This window comes from Triturus cristatus, chromosome 7 (genome assembly GCF_964204655.1).
Source record: "Triturus cristatus chromosome 7, aTriCri1.1, whole genome shotgun sequence".
NCBI lineage: Eukaryota > Metazoa > Chordata > Amphibia > Caudata > Salamandridae > Triturus > Triturus cristatus.
The window spans coordinates 169747427-169766399 of NC_140590.1; the positions used below are offsets into that span (position 1 = coordinate 169747427).

Genomic DNA, 18973 nt, shown 5'->3' on the forward strand with positions numbered 1-18973 from the left:
CTCGCCTTTCCTGCAAAATCTTCTGTGTGTTTCAAAGTAGACGGGGAGTGCAGACGTAGGGCCCGAAGCTCTTGTAGGTTTTTATACCGCATGCTGCCAGCATCTCCTCAACTGCCCATCACGGGTATGAGTCCTTTCTTACCGAAAAGGACTTTGCGTGGTTCTGTGTGGAGTTTTGAGTCCCACGGTGAAGTGGCGTGAGGCTCTTCTCTTTGCCATGCTTTGACTGGCAATGCAGAACCGAATACAGAGCTAATGCTGGGTGGTACCATGACCACCGTCTAAAGGTTTAGCTCCCTCGATGAATGCTGGATGATATTGAACAAGACTATTGCTGTCTTTGATGGGATACAAATCCTGGGGGTTGCTTTAGATAAGGAGTTGAGCCTGGAAGGTAAGCTGAACTTCTGAGCCAGACCTTTAGTTTCTCAATCAACTTCTGGCCAAGTTACTTACCTAAAATGGAGTGAGCCACCAGCGTGTGAGCAATCACAACTCATGTGCACTAGAACTTTCACTATTAAGTATGAAAAGGATTTTATTTGTTAAGAAAATAAGACATAATACAGTAATCAAAGGATAATACATAAGTACAGAATAATACAGCTAAAATATCTGAGGAAAGGGAAAATAGCAAAAGAAAGAAAAAATAAGGGGGGATAGAAAGATAGAAAGAGGAGGGAAAGAGTACAACACCCATCTTAATCATTATATGCGAACAACAACAGTTATGCATAGAGGCGCGGCGCGGCCGCTATAGTGAGTTGTCTGTGTAGGTGTGGGTTCAGTTTCCATGCCGGGGGCCTAGCCCAGTGGACATCTAGGGTGAGCGCACATACACTCTGCAAAATATTGACTTTTCCAAGACAAGGATCATTTGAGTCTGCCCTCTTTCAGGTTTTTTGAGTACAGTGAGACAGTTCTCTTAATGTCCTTAGGACCTCTGATAGTGTCAACCAGTTTAGGAAGAGACTGGATACCTGAAGGCCAGATGCACTTTATATATATCGGTCCCTTGACTGTGTCAGTAAATAAGAGATGATGACAAACCATGAAAATCGGTATTAAAAAAAGAACACGATTTAAAATCGGTCCAATATCATCAAAGTAGCACACTGCCGTGTTCAGGGGTCCAAAGCGAATACAATGGAGATCTGAACTGCCAGTCAAAAGGCAGATTAGGGGGCTAAGGTAGGTGAGGGTCAAAGTGGTGTTTAAAGGAAGAAAAACATTGTTTCTTAGTAAGGCAGCATCGACTTTTGTGCTGGCTTGATGTAAAGTCTGACTTAAAAAAAAGAAAAGATGTATGTGTAGCTGCAAACAAAAAAGATGCCTGTATATTTTTAAGCATGTGTGCGCGTGTTTACATATGTTGAATCTTGCCTATTTAAAGTGTTAGCCTTTCTTTCAACAGAGGTGGGGCTGTTAAATGACTATCAGTATCCCTGAAGATCTCTTGATGTAACATAAGGCACGTCCTATTAAACTGCGCCCTAAAATGGTGCATAACATGCAAGAGTCGGGGAAGGTTGCTATGGAGTAAATGAAATATGTAGAACATCGCATGAGTTGCTCACCAAGGTGGAATTGCCTGTCTTGTTATTTGAGGCACTCAAGACTGCATTTCCATGTCAAGCAATCTCTGGGGAGTGCGGTTTGTGTGATACACTGTGTCAGGATTCCAACATAGTCAATTCTTGCACCAAAGGTCACAATGAAATACATGCAGAATTCGCCTGCCAGGCTTTGCTAATACGGCATCATGTCACTCTTTCCAACAGTTTACAAGAAGCCGACATGCGCAAGTATTACCTGCGGTGCTGATGAAATGTGCAAAATGATTAATGAAAGCCCGGCCTGTATAAAAATGGGGGATTCCTCCTGCATAGCCTGGGGCGTTCCTCACTACGTCACGTTTGATGGCCGAGCCTTCGACTTCGAGAGTACCTGCTCCTCCACTATGGTCCAGAATTGCGGAAGCAATCACACACTCCCTGACTTCAATGTCCAGGCCAGGACGGAGAACAGAGGCGTGCCTCGCATATCCTACATCAGCATGGTGACCGTCCACACGCTCGGATACACCGTAGCAATGATCCGGTCTGAAAACGGGCTAGCGCGGGTAAGTTTCAAGGAACTCACTTCCATACTTCTGCCTCTTTTTGTTCTGTATTTGAGCGAGTGTGGCAGGACTTAAGTCAAGACCAACAAAATGGAGGACATATAGAGTTACAAACCAGGCAGAGTGCATTGGCTCCTTCAAGTCTAGGGACTCTGGCATAAGTCCTTGCTTCAGGAAATTGGAGAAAGCCTACAGTTGCAGTGGGTGTGGTAAGTGATTTATTGAATCAACAAATCTAAGACCTCATGACTAACTTGTCCAAGATTCATTCCCCCCATTGCATGTACGCTGGAACAAAGACTTACTGGTGCCACTACTAAAGCACTAGCAGTTCACTGAACCTAAGATGGAATTTAGTAAATCAGTAATCATGATCACACATAAGATAATAGACATGCAAAACTGAAAACATGCACCTGAAGGGAATGTAAGATAATTTATGCAGGGTACGACAGGGCAAATGGCTCTCCTGGATGGGCACTGTATGCGTGTCCAGCCCTTATGTGACTGCCTTACAAATCTAGGACGAGGTTGATCTTGCATCTATCTGAGAGGGGTCAACAGAACACGAGATGGAGGACAAAAGTTTTGCCACGTTTCCTAAATGTATGTTTGAGAAATTGCTAAGCACAAAGTATTCAAGAAAAAAGGGAGTTACCCCAATGTGAAACCAAAGGGACGGGGTACAGAGAATCAACAACACAAAAGTCCCTACACTTAACCCCTTGCATGCCCGCCCCTTTCCCCGCCCAGTGCCGCGCTTTTTATTAGCGGGCGGAGTTCATGACGAGCTGGACTCGTCATGGGCACAGCGCCACCGCAGCCCATTGCAAGTCATTTCTACGACTTGCTGTAGGGGGCGCGCTGAATTTAGGAATAGTATAATTTAATATTCCAACTCCAGCCTGCACAATTATAGGGAAGGTGTTGGAATAGTAAATTATACTATTCGATTAGTTTAGAGCGCCCCCTGCAGCAAGTTGTAGAAATGACTTGCGGTGTAATGGTTAGCATTGGAACAACGCGGTCGTTGTAACAACCGCGTTGTAATCGCATGCGTTGTACCGCATGCGATGTAAACGCTGCTTCCCTTTCAGCACATGTCATGCTTCTATACAGCGCTGCAATTAACATGAATACTTTTAAAAAGGCACCGAATCTGCCCTGTAGCAGTGCACCTATTAACAAAAGGAATTCAGCAAGCCTTCCCTTCCCAGATCTTTGTATCAAAATTATGGAAACGTAAACAATCTTTCTCTGGGGAGGTGGGGGGTGTTCAGTGCTGGTTTGAGTTACTGTGGTTCCTCTGAAACAGGGCTTTTTTGGTGGGCAGAGGGGAGGTTGACTTCCCTTTTGATCCTAGGGCCTGCAGAGAATCCGGAGACCTGATGTACCCTTTGCAGGGCACTTGTCAATTGGAATGGCTTCCCAAGTCTGCATTCCCTCTTCCTGCTCTGTCTTCCCCTTGAATAGGTTTAGCACCATCTACTCTGTTGAAGCAGAGGTCATCTCCAGTCTTCGTTCTGCTGTCTGATGCAGTGCCGGCACGCTGCCTCTTGCTGTTCACTGATTTTACGGTGTCTACTGTACATAGTACCAGCAACAAAAAGACTATGATCGCAAAGCATAGCCTTTTTTTAATGTTTGAAGACCATAGGGATAAATTAATTGGTTAAACTATGATTAGAAATATACTTACTTATGATAGACTCCTGCCAAGATCTGTAAGGGAATGATAAACAAAATTTGAGGTTTAATAAATGCAAGGAGAAACAATATGATGTCTGTGTTATATCGTGTAATAAAATAGTTGGCAGGTGGCTGTACACATGTGCTGCTGCCTGGCTAGCCGGCCACTGCCCCAGCTAACGTCCCCTAACTCCATTACTCTTAAACCTTTATGTTTATTGAGAAATGCAAAACTACAACTAAGATGGACATACCATATGTGACATTTGACCACCTGTACTTCTCTGTGTACCCAATTCATGTAATGGCGTGTGTATCTAAATTGAAAACCGTCTTAAGCCATTCATGTGGCGCTGTATGTGTGATAATGCACCACCTTCACTCTTTCATCAAAAGTTTAGAGTGATATTTATACTGATATGTGTCTCTGCCCCACAGGTGTGGTCGGGTTCTTGGTGTACATAGCCTTGGCTGCAGAGCAGAGACCTTACACTGCCGCACACAGAGGAAAACAAATTAAAGGGAACATTGCTCGGGACTGCCTGTTTAGTTGTAAAATATAGGAATAATCAGTGTTTAGTGGGGGCGGGGGCCTGGAGCTTTTGGCCCCGGTGCCACTACACCTGCTGCACCATTTAAATCATCCTATTACATCTGCAAGGTGACTGCAATTGTGACTTCCTGTTTAGTAGTAACATATAGCAATATCTGGTGTTTAGTGGAGTTCTGCCATTTTTGGCCCCGGTGCAGCTGCACCTGCTACACCATTGAAAGCAACCCCTTTCAACTGCAAGGTAACTGCAATTGTGACTGCCTGTTTAGTAGTAAACTATAGCAATATTATGTGTTTAGAGGAGTTCTGACAACTTTTGGGCCTGGTTCCACTGCACCTGCTGCATCACACAGATGTATCTAAAGTAACAGAAATGGTGTCAAATAGTCTTTGTACGCGAGTGGGAACTCTCGAAACAAAACATAGTTTTAATTTACTTTGCAATTTTAGGACAATTTCCAATGAGAATGAAGTCAAGTAACAACAAATAAATGTGTGCAAGCTTAGTTGCACTTAGTAGGTTAATTTCATTGTAGATTACATGTGTAACTATAGGCTATTACTACATTTTCAGAGTATCAATGTGCACATTTATTTTCATTTCCCAATATCTAATATCATTTTAGGTGAATTCCATTAGTACATATATAAAGATCATGCTGTGAAAATGTCAGGTTGAGTTAATATTGAGAGTGCAACACCATTGTCTCTTTTCTCTCTTGGTGCACATTTTAACATGAGCAAAGATAAAACTGAAAGTGAAACTTCAAGTAAACATGCACAGCGCCATCTAATTTACATTTAGTTTAATTAGTTCTTCACATACATCATTATTTAAAAGAGGATGGTTAATCTCTATAACGTGAATCATTTTTACATTTCTATTACACATTAAAAGAATACACCAGTGCAATTTAGTAAAACGCACCTATTTTATTCAAACAAATATTTCCATCTAGTCTGCACTCATCTGCATGCTGTTACGAGGCAGTAACTATGTTTTCTCGAGATTTTCTCTAATGCGTTATTTGTGCACGTTTTTCAAAATTCCTTTTAAAAGATGTCAAAATAGTTTTACATGTTATTTATAAGTTTAACAGTTTTCCCACTGTATCACTACCAAAGCCCCCCTTCATAGTGGCCAGGCTTGCTCGCTGCACTCGCTAAACCCCGTATGGGGGCTAGTCTGTCAAAATGTGCCAGGGCTGCTCTGGGTACCCAGGCCAGCCCTGTTTAAAAAGGCAGTGGCTCTTGTTTAAAAGGGCAGTCTCTCTTTTTTACCCACGGAGGAGGTGTCTTTGAGGCACTTTGAACTAGAACTATATTGGTGCTCTCCAGAATGACATACATATTATTAAACTCTAACTCTGAGTGATGGTTAATCTACAAAAAAAAATGTTAAATTGGCAGACTAGAAACTATAACAGAATCGTTTTCGGCTTTAAGAAAAGAACCATTTATTTTTCTTACTCGGTCTCTACTGACATCTAATGGCTAAGAAAAATAACTGCACCAGCAATGTTGGCCATGGTTTTTTAGACACAGCTTCATCTGGTGAAGTCCTCAAGCTTCCACGAAATGAATACATTATAATACATACATCTAGATGGCGAAAGGGCCTTTGCAACAGCCCTTACTTATCATCAGCTGCTCTCGATGCCGACCACATAATAGGTCAGGCTACATAGACTGCACAGTTAGGGATATATTTTCTAATATTTAACACCGTGGTTAAACAAGGGGGGGTTTCATGATGGTGCATAGGCGTTTGCATGCAACTATCCAAGGTATTTGACACAAAACCCTATTTACACAAAAAGGGAGACAAGATTTTGCAGCAAAAAAGAGCGCCCATTTCAGAAAGGCGCTATCACGGAGAAATGCATTTACTTCTCCCCCATCTTTTTTCCGGCTTTGATTGTGTGCTGCATTTTACAGCACACATACAAAGTGGGAAAAGTTTTAAAGTTAGTCTAAGCAAAGCCTTTTTTACTGGAAGAACTCACTTCCAGTACAAAACCTACGCTAGACTCATGCAGACTCCCTTGCACTTTGGTGCAAAGGTGTGTGCGCAACGCACAAATGCAAATTTCAGCAGCGGCGCTAGGGAGAGGGGAGGCCAGTGCCATATTTCTGCAAATACAGGGCTCTTCTGCTCCTCCTTCCCACGCAATACAGCGCAGACTTCTTGGTGGCTGCGCTGGGTGAGAACTTAGTAAATCTGCCCTTCAGTGTGGCTGCAGTTGTGTTCTTTTTAACCATTGGCTTTCACCTGTGCCTCCTGCCTCTTCGCATAAATTTCAGTATGTCGTCATATTGTTGAATATCTCTCCTTCATAACTCCAAAGCAACATTATAACTTAACATTATTATGTATTTTATTGAATTCTGGAACATTCATAAAGATGGACAGCTTTTTTTGTTTTCGGATGTGGTTAATCAACTTATCAGTTATGTTAGAAATGGGGACTCTAGTTGTCAGTGATTTGCACCCTGCCCAAGTAGGGGCCCTCATTCTAGTCAGGGTAAGGTTGATTGCACAGCTAAGATGACCCCTGCGTACCCTCCTTGTAGCTTGGCATGAGCAGCCATGCTTCTCACAGAGGCAATTTGTAAAGCATTTGTACATGCATGCACAGTCACACAGGGAAGACACCACAAAAGGACACCACACCAGTTTAGAACAATAGGCAATATTTATCTGAATAAAGACCAAAACAACAAAAATCCAACATACACAAGTCGAAGTATCACTTTAGTGCAGGGGAGGTGAAGCACTGGAAATCACGTTGGGGCATATTATCAAGCCGGCGATAATGGGCTTGATAATATGCTCTATGGAATTCCAATTGAAGCCCATGTTAAACGTCATTCACATTTAACATGGGCTTCAATTGGAATTCCATAGAGCATATTATCAAGCCCATTATCTCCGTTTTAGCGGCAGTTTTCTGCCGTTAAAGCGGCGATAATTTTATCACCTGGCTTGATAATATGCCTCATAATGTGTTGATTCCTTACTAGCAGGAGAGGTGATGCGTCAGTCCCTTACTCACAGGGGAGGTGAGGCATCAGTCCCTTACTAACAGGGGAGGTGAGGCATCAGTCCCTTACTAACAGGGGAGGTGAGGCATCGGTCCCTTACTAGCAGGGGAGGTGAGGCATCAGTCCCTTACTAACAGGGGAGGTGAGGCATCGGTCCCTTACTAGCAGGGGAGGTGAGGCATCAGTCCCTTACTAGCAGGGGAGGTGAGGCATCGGTCCCTTACTAGCAGGGGAGGTGAGGCATCAGTCCCTTACTAACAGGGGAGGTGAGGCATCGGTCCCTTACTAGCAGGGGAGGTGAGGCATCAGTCCCTTACTAGCAGGGGAGGTGAGGCGTCAGTCCCTTACTAACAGGGGGGGTGAGGCATCGGTTCCTTGCTGCTGGACAGAGGAGGTGATTCTGTACTTTGCTACTCTTTCTGTCTATTGCCCTATGAATAAATCGGAAGACCGCCATTTAAATGTTATCTGCACCTAAGGCTTGCTGGGAAATTGTTGTTGATCCTGGCATGTAGCACTTTCAGTAACACATGGTAGGAATGGCTTCATTACAAAACCAGGGGAGAATATAGGATCTTAGCACAGCAGTGTCCTTGGCTATCAGCTTACTCCCCCATTTGGCACAAACGTGACATGTAACGGGAGGAGATCAAACCTCCCTAACTCTCTCCATCTAGTCAATCATTGCTTTGAACGAGTGATGCTTCTCCACATTGTGCCAATTGTTGATTGCCACATCTTTCTGCCTTTCCCGGTTTTTTAAATCCACAAATCGTAGGATGGCTACTTCCTTTTTCTTCTGTTTTCGAGGTATTTTTTAGTTTTTGTTTCTTTTTCTCTTTATTTGTTTTACTTCCATTTAGTCCACTCCTTTCTTGTAGCTAGCAGAATTTTATATCACATTATCATATACGTTTATTGCTTCTTAATTGCTACAATTACAAACCGTTTATACATTAGCATGCACATTTCTTTTTTTGAATTTGTCCTATAAAATGACGTTAACCACCGGTATCAATGATGATTTTTTATTTATCAATTTGATATGCTGTCATATGTACAACCCAATTAGAATGACATATTATACCACTGGTGATGCTTTCAAATTTGTTGTTGAGATTGTTTCTTTTTTCCTATATTTCTTTTTCTTTCCTCAAAATTCAATAAAGCATTTTGAAATTAAAAAAGCGAAATAACTAATGTCAACCACAGTTCGAGATATTTCTCTGGACAGAGTTGGGGGGACATTTCTGATTTTGTTTCTGTCCGGTACTGCCCTGTGTTACATGCCAAACCGAAACTGAAAGGACACCAGCAGGAATGCAGCTGGAGGGAGCACCCCAACTGAGAGGCCCCTCCCATGACATTCTTGCCAGAAGCAGATCCCTCACAAGGACTTCCACAACAGCAAACATCCCAACCCCTCCGACGCCTCCCCATTCCCCATACATGCTGTTTGGTGGGTTAGTGAGGATGGAACATTCAGCATTTTGTAGCCTGTGTTCTTTTACCGCCTTACTCTAACTGATGCTTGATTGCTCAGTGCATTTCTCTACTGAAAGTGAAAGAAGCTGCTTCTTTTGATTTAGGACTAGAGCACCCCAGCAGAGGGGGACCTTGGAAGGCTTTGCAAGGAGGGGTGGGAGGCAGGGCCAAGGTCTGTGTGTGAGTGGATCATTGATTTGATTGGAATGCAAAACTGTGCGTGTGCTCAATATGGGTATTTCTAACTGTGGGACTGGGATTTTTTTTTTGCTCAGGTGGATAATCAGAGGGGACCCTTACCCATCAGTCTCAAGGATGGAGCGCTGAAGGTATATCAGCAAGGCCAGTATGCTGTGCTGGAGACCTCCTACGGCCTGCAGGTGCTCTACGACTGGAAGACCTTCATAATAGTCAAAGTGCCACCAGCCTTCCGCGGGAATGTGTGCGGGATGTGTGGGAACAACAACCAGGACCCCAACGATGACTTTATGATGCCGTCTGGAGAGCAGGCTGCGAACGCGGCAGAGCTGGGAAGTAGCTGGAAGACGACTGATGCGGACACCCCTTGCAGCGATGACTGCAACGGAGCATGCCCAGAAGCCGATGCTGAACTTGCCCGGAAATACGAGGCTCTGGAATTCTGTGGCCTTTTGGCTGACGCCACCACTGGACCCTTCAGGCTCTGCTACTCTCAGATCAACCCTCAGCCCTTTCTCAAGGCCTGTGCCCGTGACTTGTCCTTGAGCAATGGGTATCTCGTTAGCTTGTGCCAGACTTTCACCACCTATTCCGTAGCATGCCAGAACAGGGGCAACCCGATAGAGGACTGGAGAAGTGCCTCTGGCTGTGGTGAGTACTCTCATAATGATTATCACTGTTCATGATGCCTCTGTCCTCTGTCTGCCTTCGGTAAATATTTGTAAATCCAGCAATCGTGAACTGGCATTTGGAGAGTCAGTGGATGGCAACCGTGGGTAGGGCACTGAAAAACATAGGAGCAGTGGTTGTAGTAGTAGTAGTAATATAAAAAAATATCAGACTATGGTCTTTTAAACAATACAATATTATTACATTTCATAAAATATTGCAATTCCATAGGACTTCAGTCTAACACATCATCAAAGATAAACGTCCTTCACCCCATACAAATTACATCCAAAATTACACACTGAACAAATCTTTTAAAACATGTGTCCTTATTTTTGGATCCACTCTGCAGTATGCAGGTTCTTATTTGTCTTTTCAGCATAGATAGGATTGACTGACCTGTTTTTAAAGGTGCCAAAATGGCTCAAAATGATGGTGCCTTGAAAAACATGATGTCATTCATTCACTCACTCCTGACTTTAAATCAACGCTCTTTTTAAGTATGTTACATCAAAGGCCTGAAGAAAAATGATCCCATCACCGCCATCCGCATAGAATCCATTGGATCCCCGATGCTCGTGCCATCCTTCTTCAAAACCGGCTGCATCATTTATGAAGCCATCACGACCTGCACCCTTGCTTATCTTGCAGACAAGTTAACAATCTCTGATGGTCCTCGGCACCATCAGACTACAGACTAAGCATTGTAAAAAAGAAAAACCAAGAGAGCTGGTCTTTTACATCTATGTACCCAGTGTCTAGAACAACCATGTATCCACTAAAACAGCTCCCATACAGGAAAGAGCTGAAGATAAGCCTCTTTACAGAACACTACATCACAATGCATTAACCATCTCCAAAACAGCCCCCTCTCCTATCACTTATTGGCTTAAGGCGTGTCTTTGACCCTATGCAGCACTCCTCTGCCTTTTGCTTAGTTTCCACATAAACACAAACACCGCTTCAATTTCAGAATTAATAATCTTTTGTGTTAAATGGTTTCAAATCTTATTCAGAGTTTCTTCACTCCTTTTAGAATCTTCTCCTACACTAGTCATTTTTGGTTACTGCGCAGTGTCGTGTGAAATGTTAGTGATTCTGTGTGTACAATGTGTGACTTGAGGGGTGCAGCTGGGAGTTTAAGGAATTCAGGCCATGGTGATGGTATCATTTTCACTGCTTTAACCTTTACATTGAAAGAAAGATCCACAACTATTTGTATTCAAAGCAGTGGAAATTCTTCTGTGCTAGATTTGATTCCATTAGATCTGTTTATATCCTAATCAATTGTCTGGGCCCCATATTTGACAGCTCTCTTCGATATTGTCATTCAACATGGCACAGTTCCATCCATCTAACTTGGAGCAGAAATTATCCCACTCTTCAAGAAGGGATTCAGGAATGATCCGATACATTATTGGCCAGTAACTCTTAAGACAATGCCAGACATATTTTGGATGTGTGATGTTAAAACAATTGGAACTTTCGCCATGGATAATGACATTGGGGCCTGTTCAAAAACTGCATTTTGTAGTATGATTAGTAGTACTACATTAGTACTACTAAAGTGTCAAAAAATGCTATCCACAATCATACGCATACAAATCTCCATATTCACCTATCCTATCTTTTCTAAGGGGAGAGATTCACACATGACAGTTTACTACTTGGTAGTAAATTTGGGGCATACTTAGAACTAAACGGGAGGATTTAGAGCATAAATGTCAAATGTAAATGTCAAGGTACTTATAGAGCGCACTGTCACCAGACGGCCACCTTGCGGTGTCGCCTTTGCAGTTTCCTGGCGCTGATACTCATACTGCTGTGGAACCCCACCTGGCTTTCCCTGTGAAGTGTCCACTCCTGGGCACCCCCAGGGTGAAGCCAGGCATCCTTAGCGCTGTTGGGGCCGGTGTGGAGGCTAAGCAAGCTATTGCCCAGAGTTGCAGCGTGGGGCCCGTGATTAGAATAGGCACCGAGTGGAGAATAGACAGGTCCGAGGAAATTGAGCCCGAGCCCCGCCAAGGCAGGAATTGAACCCTGGTCCCTGGCCAGAACTCTGCTTCAGGGTCTGCCGCTCTAACCATTGAGCCACACTCCTCCACCAGTATATCTTAAACTACAACTTTGGCGTAGTTCTACTAGGGTTGCTTTCTCACCCATGGGTGAAACAAGTGAATTTAACCAATACTGAAAGTGAAAGACAGATTTCTTAGCCCCACAGAACCCCAACCAATACATTCTTGAAGTAGAGTTTTTGCTTCTGTGCTACTAACAAGGAGCACCATGGTTACAGAAGCAAATCAATTTTGTTATTCACTCTATTAACAGAATAAACACTTTTGAAGAAAAGCATTTATCGCAGCAAGAATGAGATTAACATCTATAACATGGTTAAAATGTCATCTAAACTCTAACACCCTAAACCTACTTCTATGCACTGCACTAAGCGAGCATGGCAGACAGAACAACGTGCAGCCTACAGTTGTTGAGGGAGGAGCGGCACACTGCATACCTTGTTGACAGCGAGAGCTGTCGTTATAAGTGGAGGCAGGAAGGCAGTGTTCCCATAAGCAGATGTTGCGGTAGCAGCCTTCCTCTGGGACTTGGTTTTATCAGCACTGGGCGAGATGTAGTATCTTTAAAGTGTACTGGCATTGGGTGAGGCAGTTGAACAATCTTTTGGGACAATCTAGGTGAAGAACCTCTCCTGACAAGTGCACAATTAACAGTCTTTTTACACTAAATCTTAACTGAGATTGGAATTTCTGACATAAGTTTAGGAATGTCTGACATAGATTATGTGCATCAAGGTGTGTGTTCCAAATGTTTCCTTATAAACATATAGTTTAGAGGACGTCAATTTAGACTGCACTATTTTAGTTACATGTCTGAACTTGTTATCATTTGTCCTTGACATGGTGATAAGTAGACACTTGTCCCAGACTGAAGTCACATCAGGTGTAAGATCTGTGTCATTAGCCGAATGACCTGACACTTTTACAGTTCTTAGAAAGATAAGGTCAGATGACATCTCTGTCAAATGGCAGACATAACAATGATACTGCAAAAATAGAGAACAATGCGGCCTTCATTATCTAAAATGGTGCCTTCCATTGTCTGAAATGGCGCCGGGGTCAACTTGAAATTGAGTCAGGCCATAGGGGTTTTATGTCAAAGGCGCATTAAGGAGGGGTTTAGAACGGGTTGGAGAGTTATTGCACCCATCCACTGAAGAGTATGCCTTTGCTATTCTCAATCACTACTTCTAAAGTTGCTACAGCCAAAAAGGGACAAAAAACAGTAATAGGTAACCCGAGTTCAGAGCTGGAGTAAGTTCAGCACCACACATGGCAAACCACTGGTACTGCAACATCATGCCATAGAAAATAATAGGGACTTAAAATAAAACCCTATAGGAAATAATGCTGTATTAAACTAAAATATTAAAATTTGTTACAAATATTAATAATTATTTTATATAAAACAATCTAAAAATTATATTTTTGAACTCATACCATTATTTTGTATTACAATATACTTAAATCTTTTAATATTTTGGCTTATTTATAATTTGGCTTATTTATAAAGTGCACTACCGCCTAACAGGTATCCTGGCACCCTAGATGGTGGGTGAGTAAGGGGATAACATGCCAAGTGACATTACTCAGCTGTATAGTACTGGGTTAAAACGTCCTAAAACACGCTCCAGCTTTTTGGAAAAAGCCAAGTTTTAAGCCCTTTTCTAAAATGTAAAAGATAAGCAGAGAGTCTCAGGGCAGCTAGAAGATCATTCCATAGTCGAGCTGCTTCAATCATGAACGCTCGTCCTCCTAGCCTAGTCTTTCTAAACCCGCCCACCCTGGCTATCTCGGCTGAGGAGGAGCATAAGCTCCTTTTGGGGGCATTCCATTTTATTCACTCCTGCAAGGGGGCGGGTCCAGTGCCATGGAGGGATTTAAAAACGATGCAAAGGGACCTAAGCATCATTCTTTGTGTTAATAGTAGCCAATGGAAATCTTTCAGAGACCAGGGTACAGAGAATATTCTTGGCCTATTCAGGACCAATTTAGCTGCCACTGCGTGATCTCTCTGGAGCCACCTGATTAAGTAGTTCGGGGCTCCTAGCAGTAGGGCATTGCAATAGTACCGTCTGCTTAGTATCGCCCTTCGTACCACCAATGCTCTACAAGAGATAGGAAGCAATGGGAGAATCTTCTGAAGTGCTCTGATTAAGGAAAAGCAGGTAATAATGATTACTTCCATGATGCTAAAAGGGCTACTTTCTCTAGTACAGCCCTTGTCTGTCCTATTGATTTCTAACAGCAACATCTTCTATTTATTTTTGTTAACTTTATATTCAGATGCTCTCCCACCATTAGGTGGTATATCAAACTTGCTGAATAAGTTAAAGCAGTAGGTCATCCTGTACCATTCCCACCCACCCCCCAACCAGTATAGATCCAGAGAATTCTGCACCGCCAGCACTAAACGTTCTATAGCCCTGAGGAAAAGAAAATAGATGAGAAATCTGGCATCTTGAACTTTTTTTAAACTTTATTAATTCAATAAATCACAGACAGTTCAATAAATTGTACTTCTCCTTTTATTAAATCTTTGCAAGCTAGTTTTTGGTAGTATGTACAATCCGTGAAGACGAGCTGGTGGCCTCCCTATTTTCCTTGTACTAAATCATTCATGCTCATAAGGTGTGGGCCTTGCATCTTTTTTTGTAAGTTTTCCTTTTAAAGCATAGCAGAACTTTTTCTGTCTTATTCATCAATAGACTATTCCGTTGATCTCTGTGACATTTCTGAGGTAAGATGTCACTAGAGTGTTATTATTCTCTAAATAGGCCTTGTTAGTACTATTGCTGCCTTGTGTGGTGTATCTTGTAAAATATATCTCTTTCATTTCCACCTGGTATTCTATGGAGACCCCGTTGTCCTCTGCAGGTCTACTTCATCAGCGTTGAATTGGGACTGTAACCAGGCATAGGCAGCAAAATAAAAGCGTCTCCTTTTGGTGAATTAGATATCTAAAAGAGGGGTCCATGTTTGCAAACTGAGACAGCTTTGAAAGTTTAAAGACACACTGTATGAATCTTTTGCAAGGTATGGAAGACTTCACGGATTTGAGCTTAAACACGGGCCCAGCAGATCATAAAACCGGCCCACAAACAGCCAGACAACCAGCCGTATACTAACCTGTCAGACCAGCCCATCAGACATTGCCTGATCGCCCTATAGGCCAGCCCAACCCTGTTTCCAATATGGCAGGATCCAATACTTCAATTATACCTATGTCAACACCTGTCACTTTTCCCAATGGCGCTACCGTCAAACCAAAGGCCTGGTTAAGGGTGTACACAGATTAAATGTTTATGATATGGAATGATGAAATGAACAAGCTGTACGAGTTCTCCAATTGGCCAAATATTTGTCACAGTAAATGAGATCAATTATCTGGACCTTTTAATTAAACAGACTCTCTATACCACATTATACAAAAAAAACACAGGCACCACTTCCCTCTTTGAAATATAACAGCTACCAGGGAAGGTCTCTGAGGGGGGATTTCCCTATGGGCAGATCCTTAGCATCTGACTCCAGAGAAGCAGACTTCCTGCCAATCAAGATAAGAAAGAGAGGTTACTCAAGAAGGTGGCTATGCCAGGCACTTAAGCAGAGACGTTCTAGTTATAGAGGATCCCTACTGAAGCCAAAAGAGAAGAAGGTCACAGAATGAACAGATAGTAATAGTGACCACCATCAATACTACGAGTAACTCTATCCAGAAGATTGTTAGAAGACATTGGCACCCGAGAGAGGGGACTAACAATAAGCTCCCTTTTATGCCTTCAAATGTAACGACAGTGTGAAGAACCATGTGATGCATGTCCACTGGGTGGGGGCTCAGAGCACAGACCATCACGAAACACTGAGGCCTTCCTCCTGTTAAAAGGTGTCATAAACCCCAGTGTGTTAAGTCACTGTAAGCACAAAAGTATAGTATGTTGGATCACAAAGTACCAGTTAATGCTGCACTCGAAGTGCAATGCAAAGAATGTAACTTATGTCATCTGCAAAGTATTGTCTGTGGGCAAACCATGCAGATTTTACAACAGAGAATATGTAAACATCAGAGTCGTGTCAGATGGAAGGTGGATTGTGCGCCACTGTTTAAACGAGACACACTAAGGGCCTCATGTAGGTAGCATACCAGTTACCACTTCTTAAATACCGAGCCGTACCGAATCGGTATTTAAGAAGTGGTAACTCGTATGTAGGTAATGAGTCGGTAATTTTTACCGATTCGTTACAATTCGGTAATTACCGAATCGGTATTTACCGATTCGGTAATGAGGCATACTTTCCCATTGAGGGGAAGGTATGCCTCATTACCGATTCGGTAAATTCCGAATCCAAAATTTGTCCCCCTACATACCAATAGCCAAAATACCGGTCGGTAACGGTATAATTACCGAAAATCGGCCGTTACCGACCGGTATTTGGCTACCTACATGAGGCCCTAAAGGTGGTATTAAATGGCAAGTGTTGGAGCCATTAAAACTTGATTCGAGAGGAGGTAAGATCGCCGGAATGCTTTTGATCAGGGAATGCAATGGATATACTGCCTGCAATCTACAATGAAGGGATTTAATGATGTGTATGAATGGCAACGTATTACAACGCTTTATAATGTAACTTGACAATATGTATGCAATACACAATGGTTTGACACGTACAAGTGGGTAAGGCATTCCTGTGATGCTTCCATGGTGAATATTAACACCCTTGCCTTTGTTAAAAGATGATCCAGATAGATATCACCTAGACTATATAATGTATTCAATTTACATAATTTCTCACTGCCATTTAATTCCTATAATGGGCTTCCCATTGTTGTTACATCTTAGTTAGATCTCAGCCATGAGTGTGTTAGTCTCCTCCATTCTGGAGGCGCACTCAAGCTAGAAAGGCTTATCCCCTTTCCAAGGTGGCAGCACACCTTGGCAAGTGTGTGGTCAAGCCTCCCAATGCTGATCTAGTCATGAAACCGGGTGGCCCGAGGGCAATCATCTTCCTGCCACAACAATTTCACTCAGTAGAAGCCGTCGTCCACAATATATCCGTTTTGGTGCCGTGCATCGCTCACTCAGGATTAATGTACAATCAATGCTAACATCTGTTGTGGCACGGTGAAGTAGGTATGATACAACTCCATGTACACAAAAAATACTCTAACAGATCTGAGAAGAGATCTAACAAGATAAAGGAAGGGGGGGAGAAATGAGAACTCCTAAGATAAGGTTGTGCCTAATACAACCGTGGTCGTGGGGAAACTAAGTATTTCTTTAAGTTACCCTCACACACCCTAGTGGTGTCATGCTTCATCATCGGGTCACCCAGACCCCTAGAAGTCCGGGTGGGCTCGACCACAGTGTTGGGAGTGCTTGTAATATGTTTTTCGGCAGAGGGAGTTAGCTAAATAAAATACCGCAGGCAGATCCCCAGTATCCCTTTATTCTTGGGTCTGTCTGGGTGATTAAAATAAATAAAAGGGGTCTTTTAGGAGTATTATGGTCCTAGGACCCTAGTGCCGACATGTTTCAGTCCAAAAAGGGGGCCAAAAAATGGTCCAGGACTTTCTTCAGGGCAAAAAAGTAACTCCCCTATGTGAGTGTAATTACTTGTGATGGGGTGTCCCTATCCTGTCAGTATGGTGAGGGCAGAGTAGCTGCTCCACGTGATATAATTAAGAGTGGATGTATGTTAACTGCCAGGCTCCATCCAAGTCGGGGAGGTTGGCTGCGTCTCACAGGACCAGAAGGCTAGATTGGGCGGTCTTATTTAAGATCGGTCGCCCTGCCGAGGACCAGAACCAAACAGGTAGCAGGCAGGGCGACCGATCTTAAATAAGACCGCCCAATCTAGCCTTCTGGTCCTGTGAGACGCAGCCAACCTCCCCGACTTGGATGGAGCCTGGCAGTTAACATACATCCACTCTTAATTATATCACGTGGAGCAGCTACTCTGCCCTCACCATACTGACAGGATAGGGACACCCCATCACGAGTAATTACACTCACATAGGGGAGTTACTTTTTTGCCCTGAAGAAAGTCCTGGACCATTTTTTGGCCCCCTTTTTGGACTGAAACATGTCGGCACTAGGGTCCTAGGACCATAATACTCCTAAAAGACCCCTTTTATTTATTTTAATCACCCAGACAGACCTAAGAATAAAGGGATACTGGGGATCTGCCTGCGGTATTTTATTTAGCTAACTCCCTCTGCCGAAAAACATATTACAAGCACTCCCAACACTGTGGTCGAGCCCACCCGGACTTCTAGGGGTCTGGGTGACCCGATGATGAAGCATGACACCACTAGGGTGTGTGAGGGTAACTTAAAGAAATACTTAGTTTCCCCACGACCACGGTTGTATTAGGCACAACCTTATCTTAGGAGTTCTCATTTCTCCCCCCCTTCCTTTATCTTGTTAGATCTCTTCTCAGATCTGTTAGAGTATTTTTTGTGTACATAGTTTATATGGGAGGATATACTCTATACAATCCTGCCTCTCCTACCCCTTAAGTCATTGGGATTTCCCAATACTTTGATGTGTCATATATGATACAACTCCATTCAGCAATTCTTTTTAATCTTCTTTAAGTCATCTACGGTGCACATGAGAAGACTGACTAGCAATACCCATTGAGTGAGAACATCACTGATAGTGAAGAGATTTGTCCCACACATACACTTTTATTTTGATGTGTTTTTGTAAAGTTTGAATAGGACGATCTGTAAACTGGTTCAGCAGTCTGAAAGACTGATTGTTTTGTAGATGGCTGGAGGTGTGAGTCAGTCATGCTCCAGTAGAGTTTTTTCTGTTATTAATAAACCCCCCAGTAAATTAAGGGCCTTTTTGCCTTTTTGGAGAACATGTAATTAAGATAGATGGCACTTGTCCTGATGAGACCCACCAAATAAAGATAGTGACATAATTGGACTGCACACCTTAGGCTGTAATTTGATCTATTCATTATGGAAATCTGTGAAAAGATTGAAGGATTCCCATCTGGTATCACATGATGGAACTACCTTAGTTGTATTAGTGATTTTAGGTTCAGCTGGAAATATATGAACTACTGTGAGCAATGCACCATCTGCACTGTGATTAATTATGTTTTGTGACCTGAGAATAG

The 18973-nt window shown here is 42.9% G+C and overlaps 1 protein-coding gene across 1 annotated transcript in view; it reads left to right on the forward strand.

Moving 5' to 3' along the window:
• The window catches only part of LOC146809140 (IgGFc-binding protein-like), a 129372-nt gene that overhangs the window by 15109 nt on the left and 95290 nt on the right, over positions 1-18973 (forward strand). Inside the window, exons 3-4 of the mRNA XM_085614830.1 lie at positions 1782-2122; positions 9170-9743. Coding sequence (XP_085470956.1) covers positions 1782-2122; positions 9170-9743 — 915 coding nt within the window. The remainder of the gene's footprint in view (positions 1-1781; positions 2123-9169; positions 9744-18973) is intronic.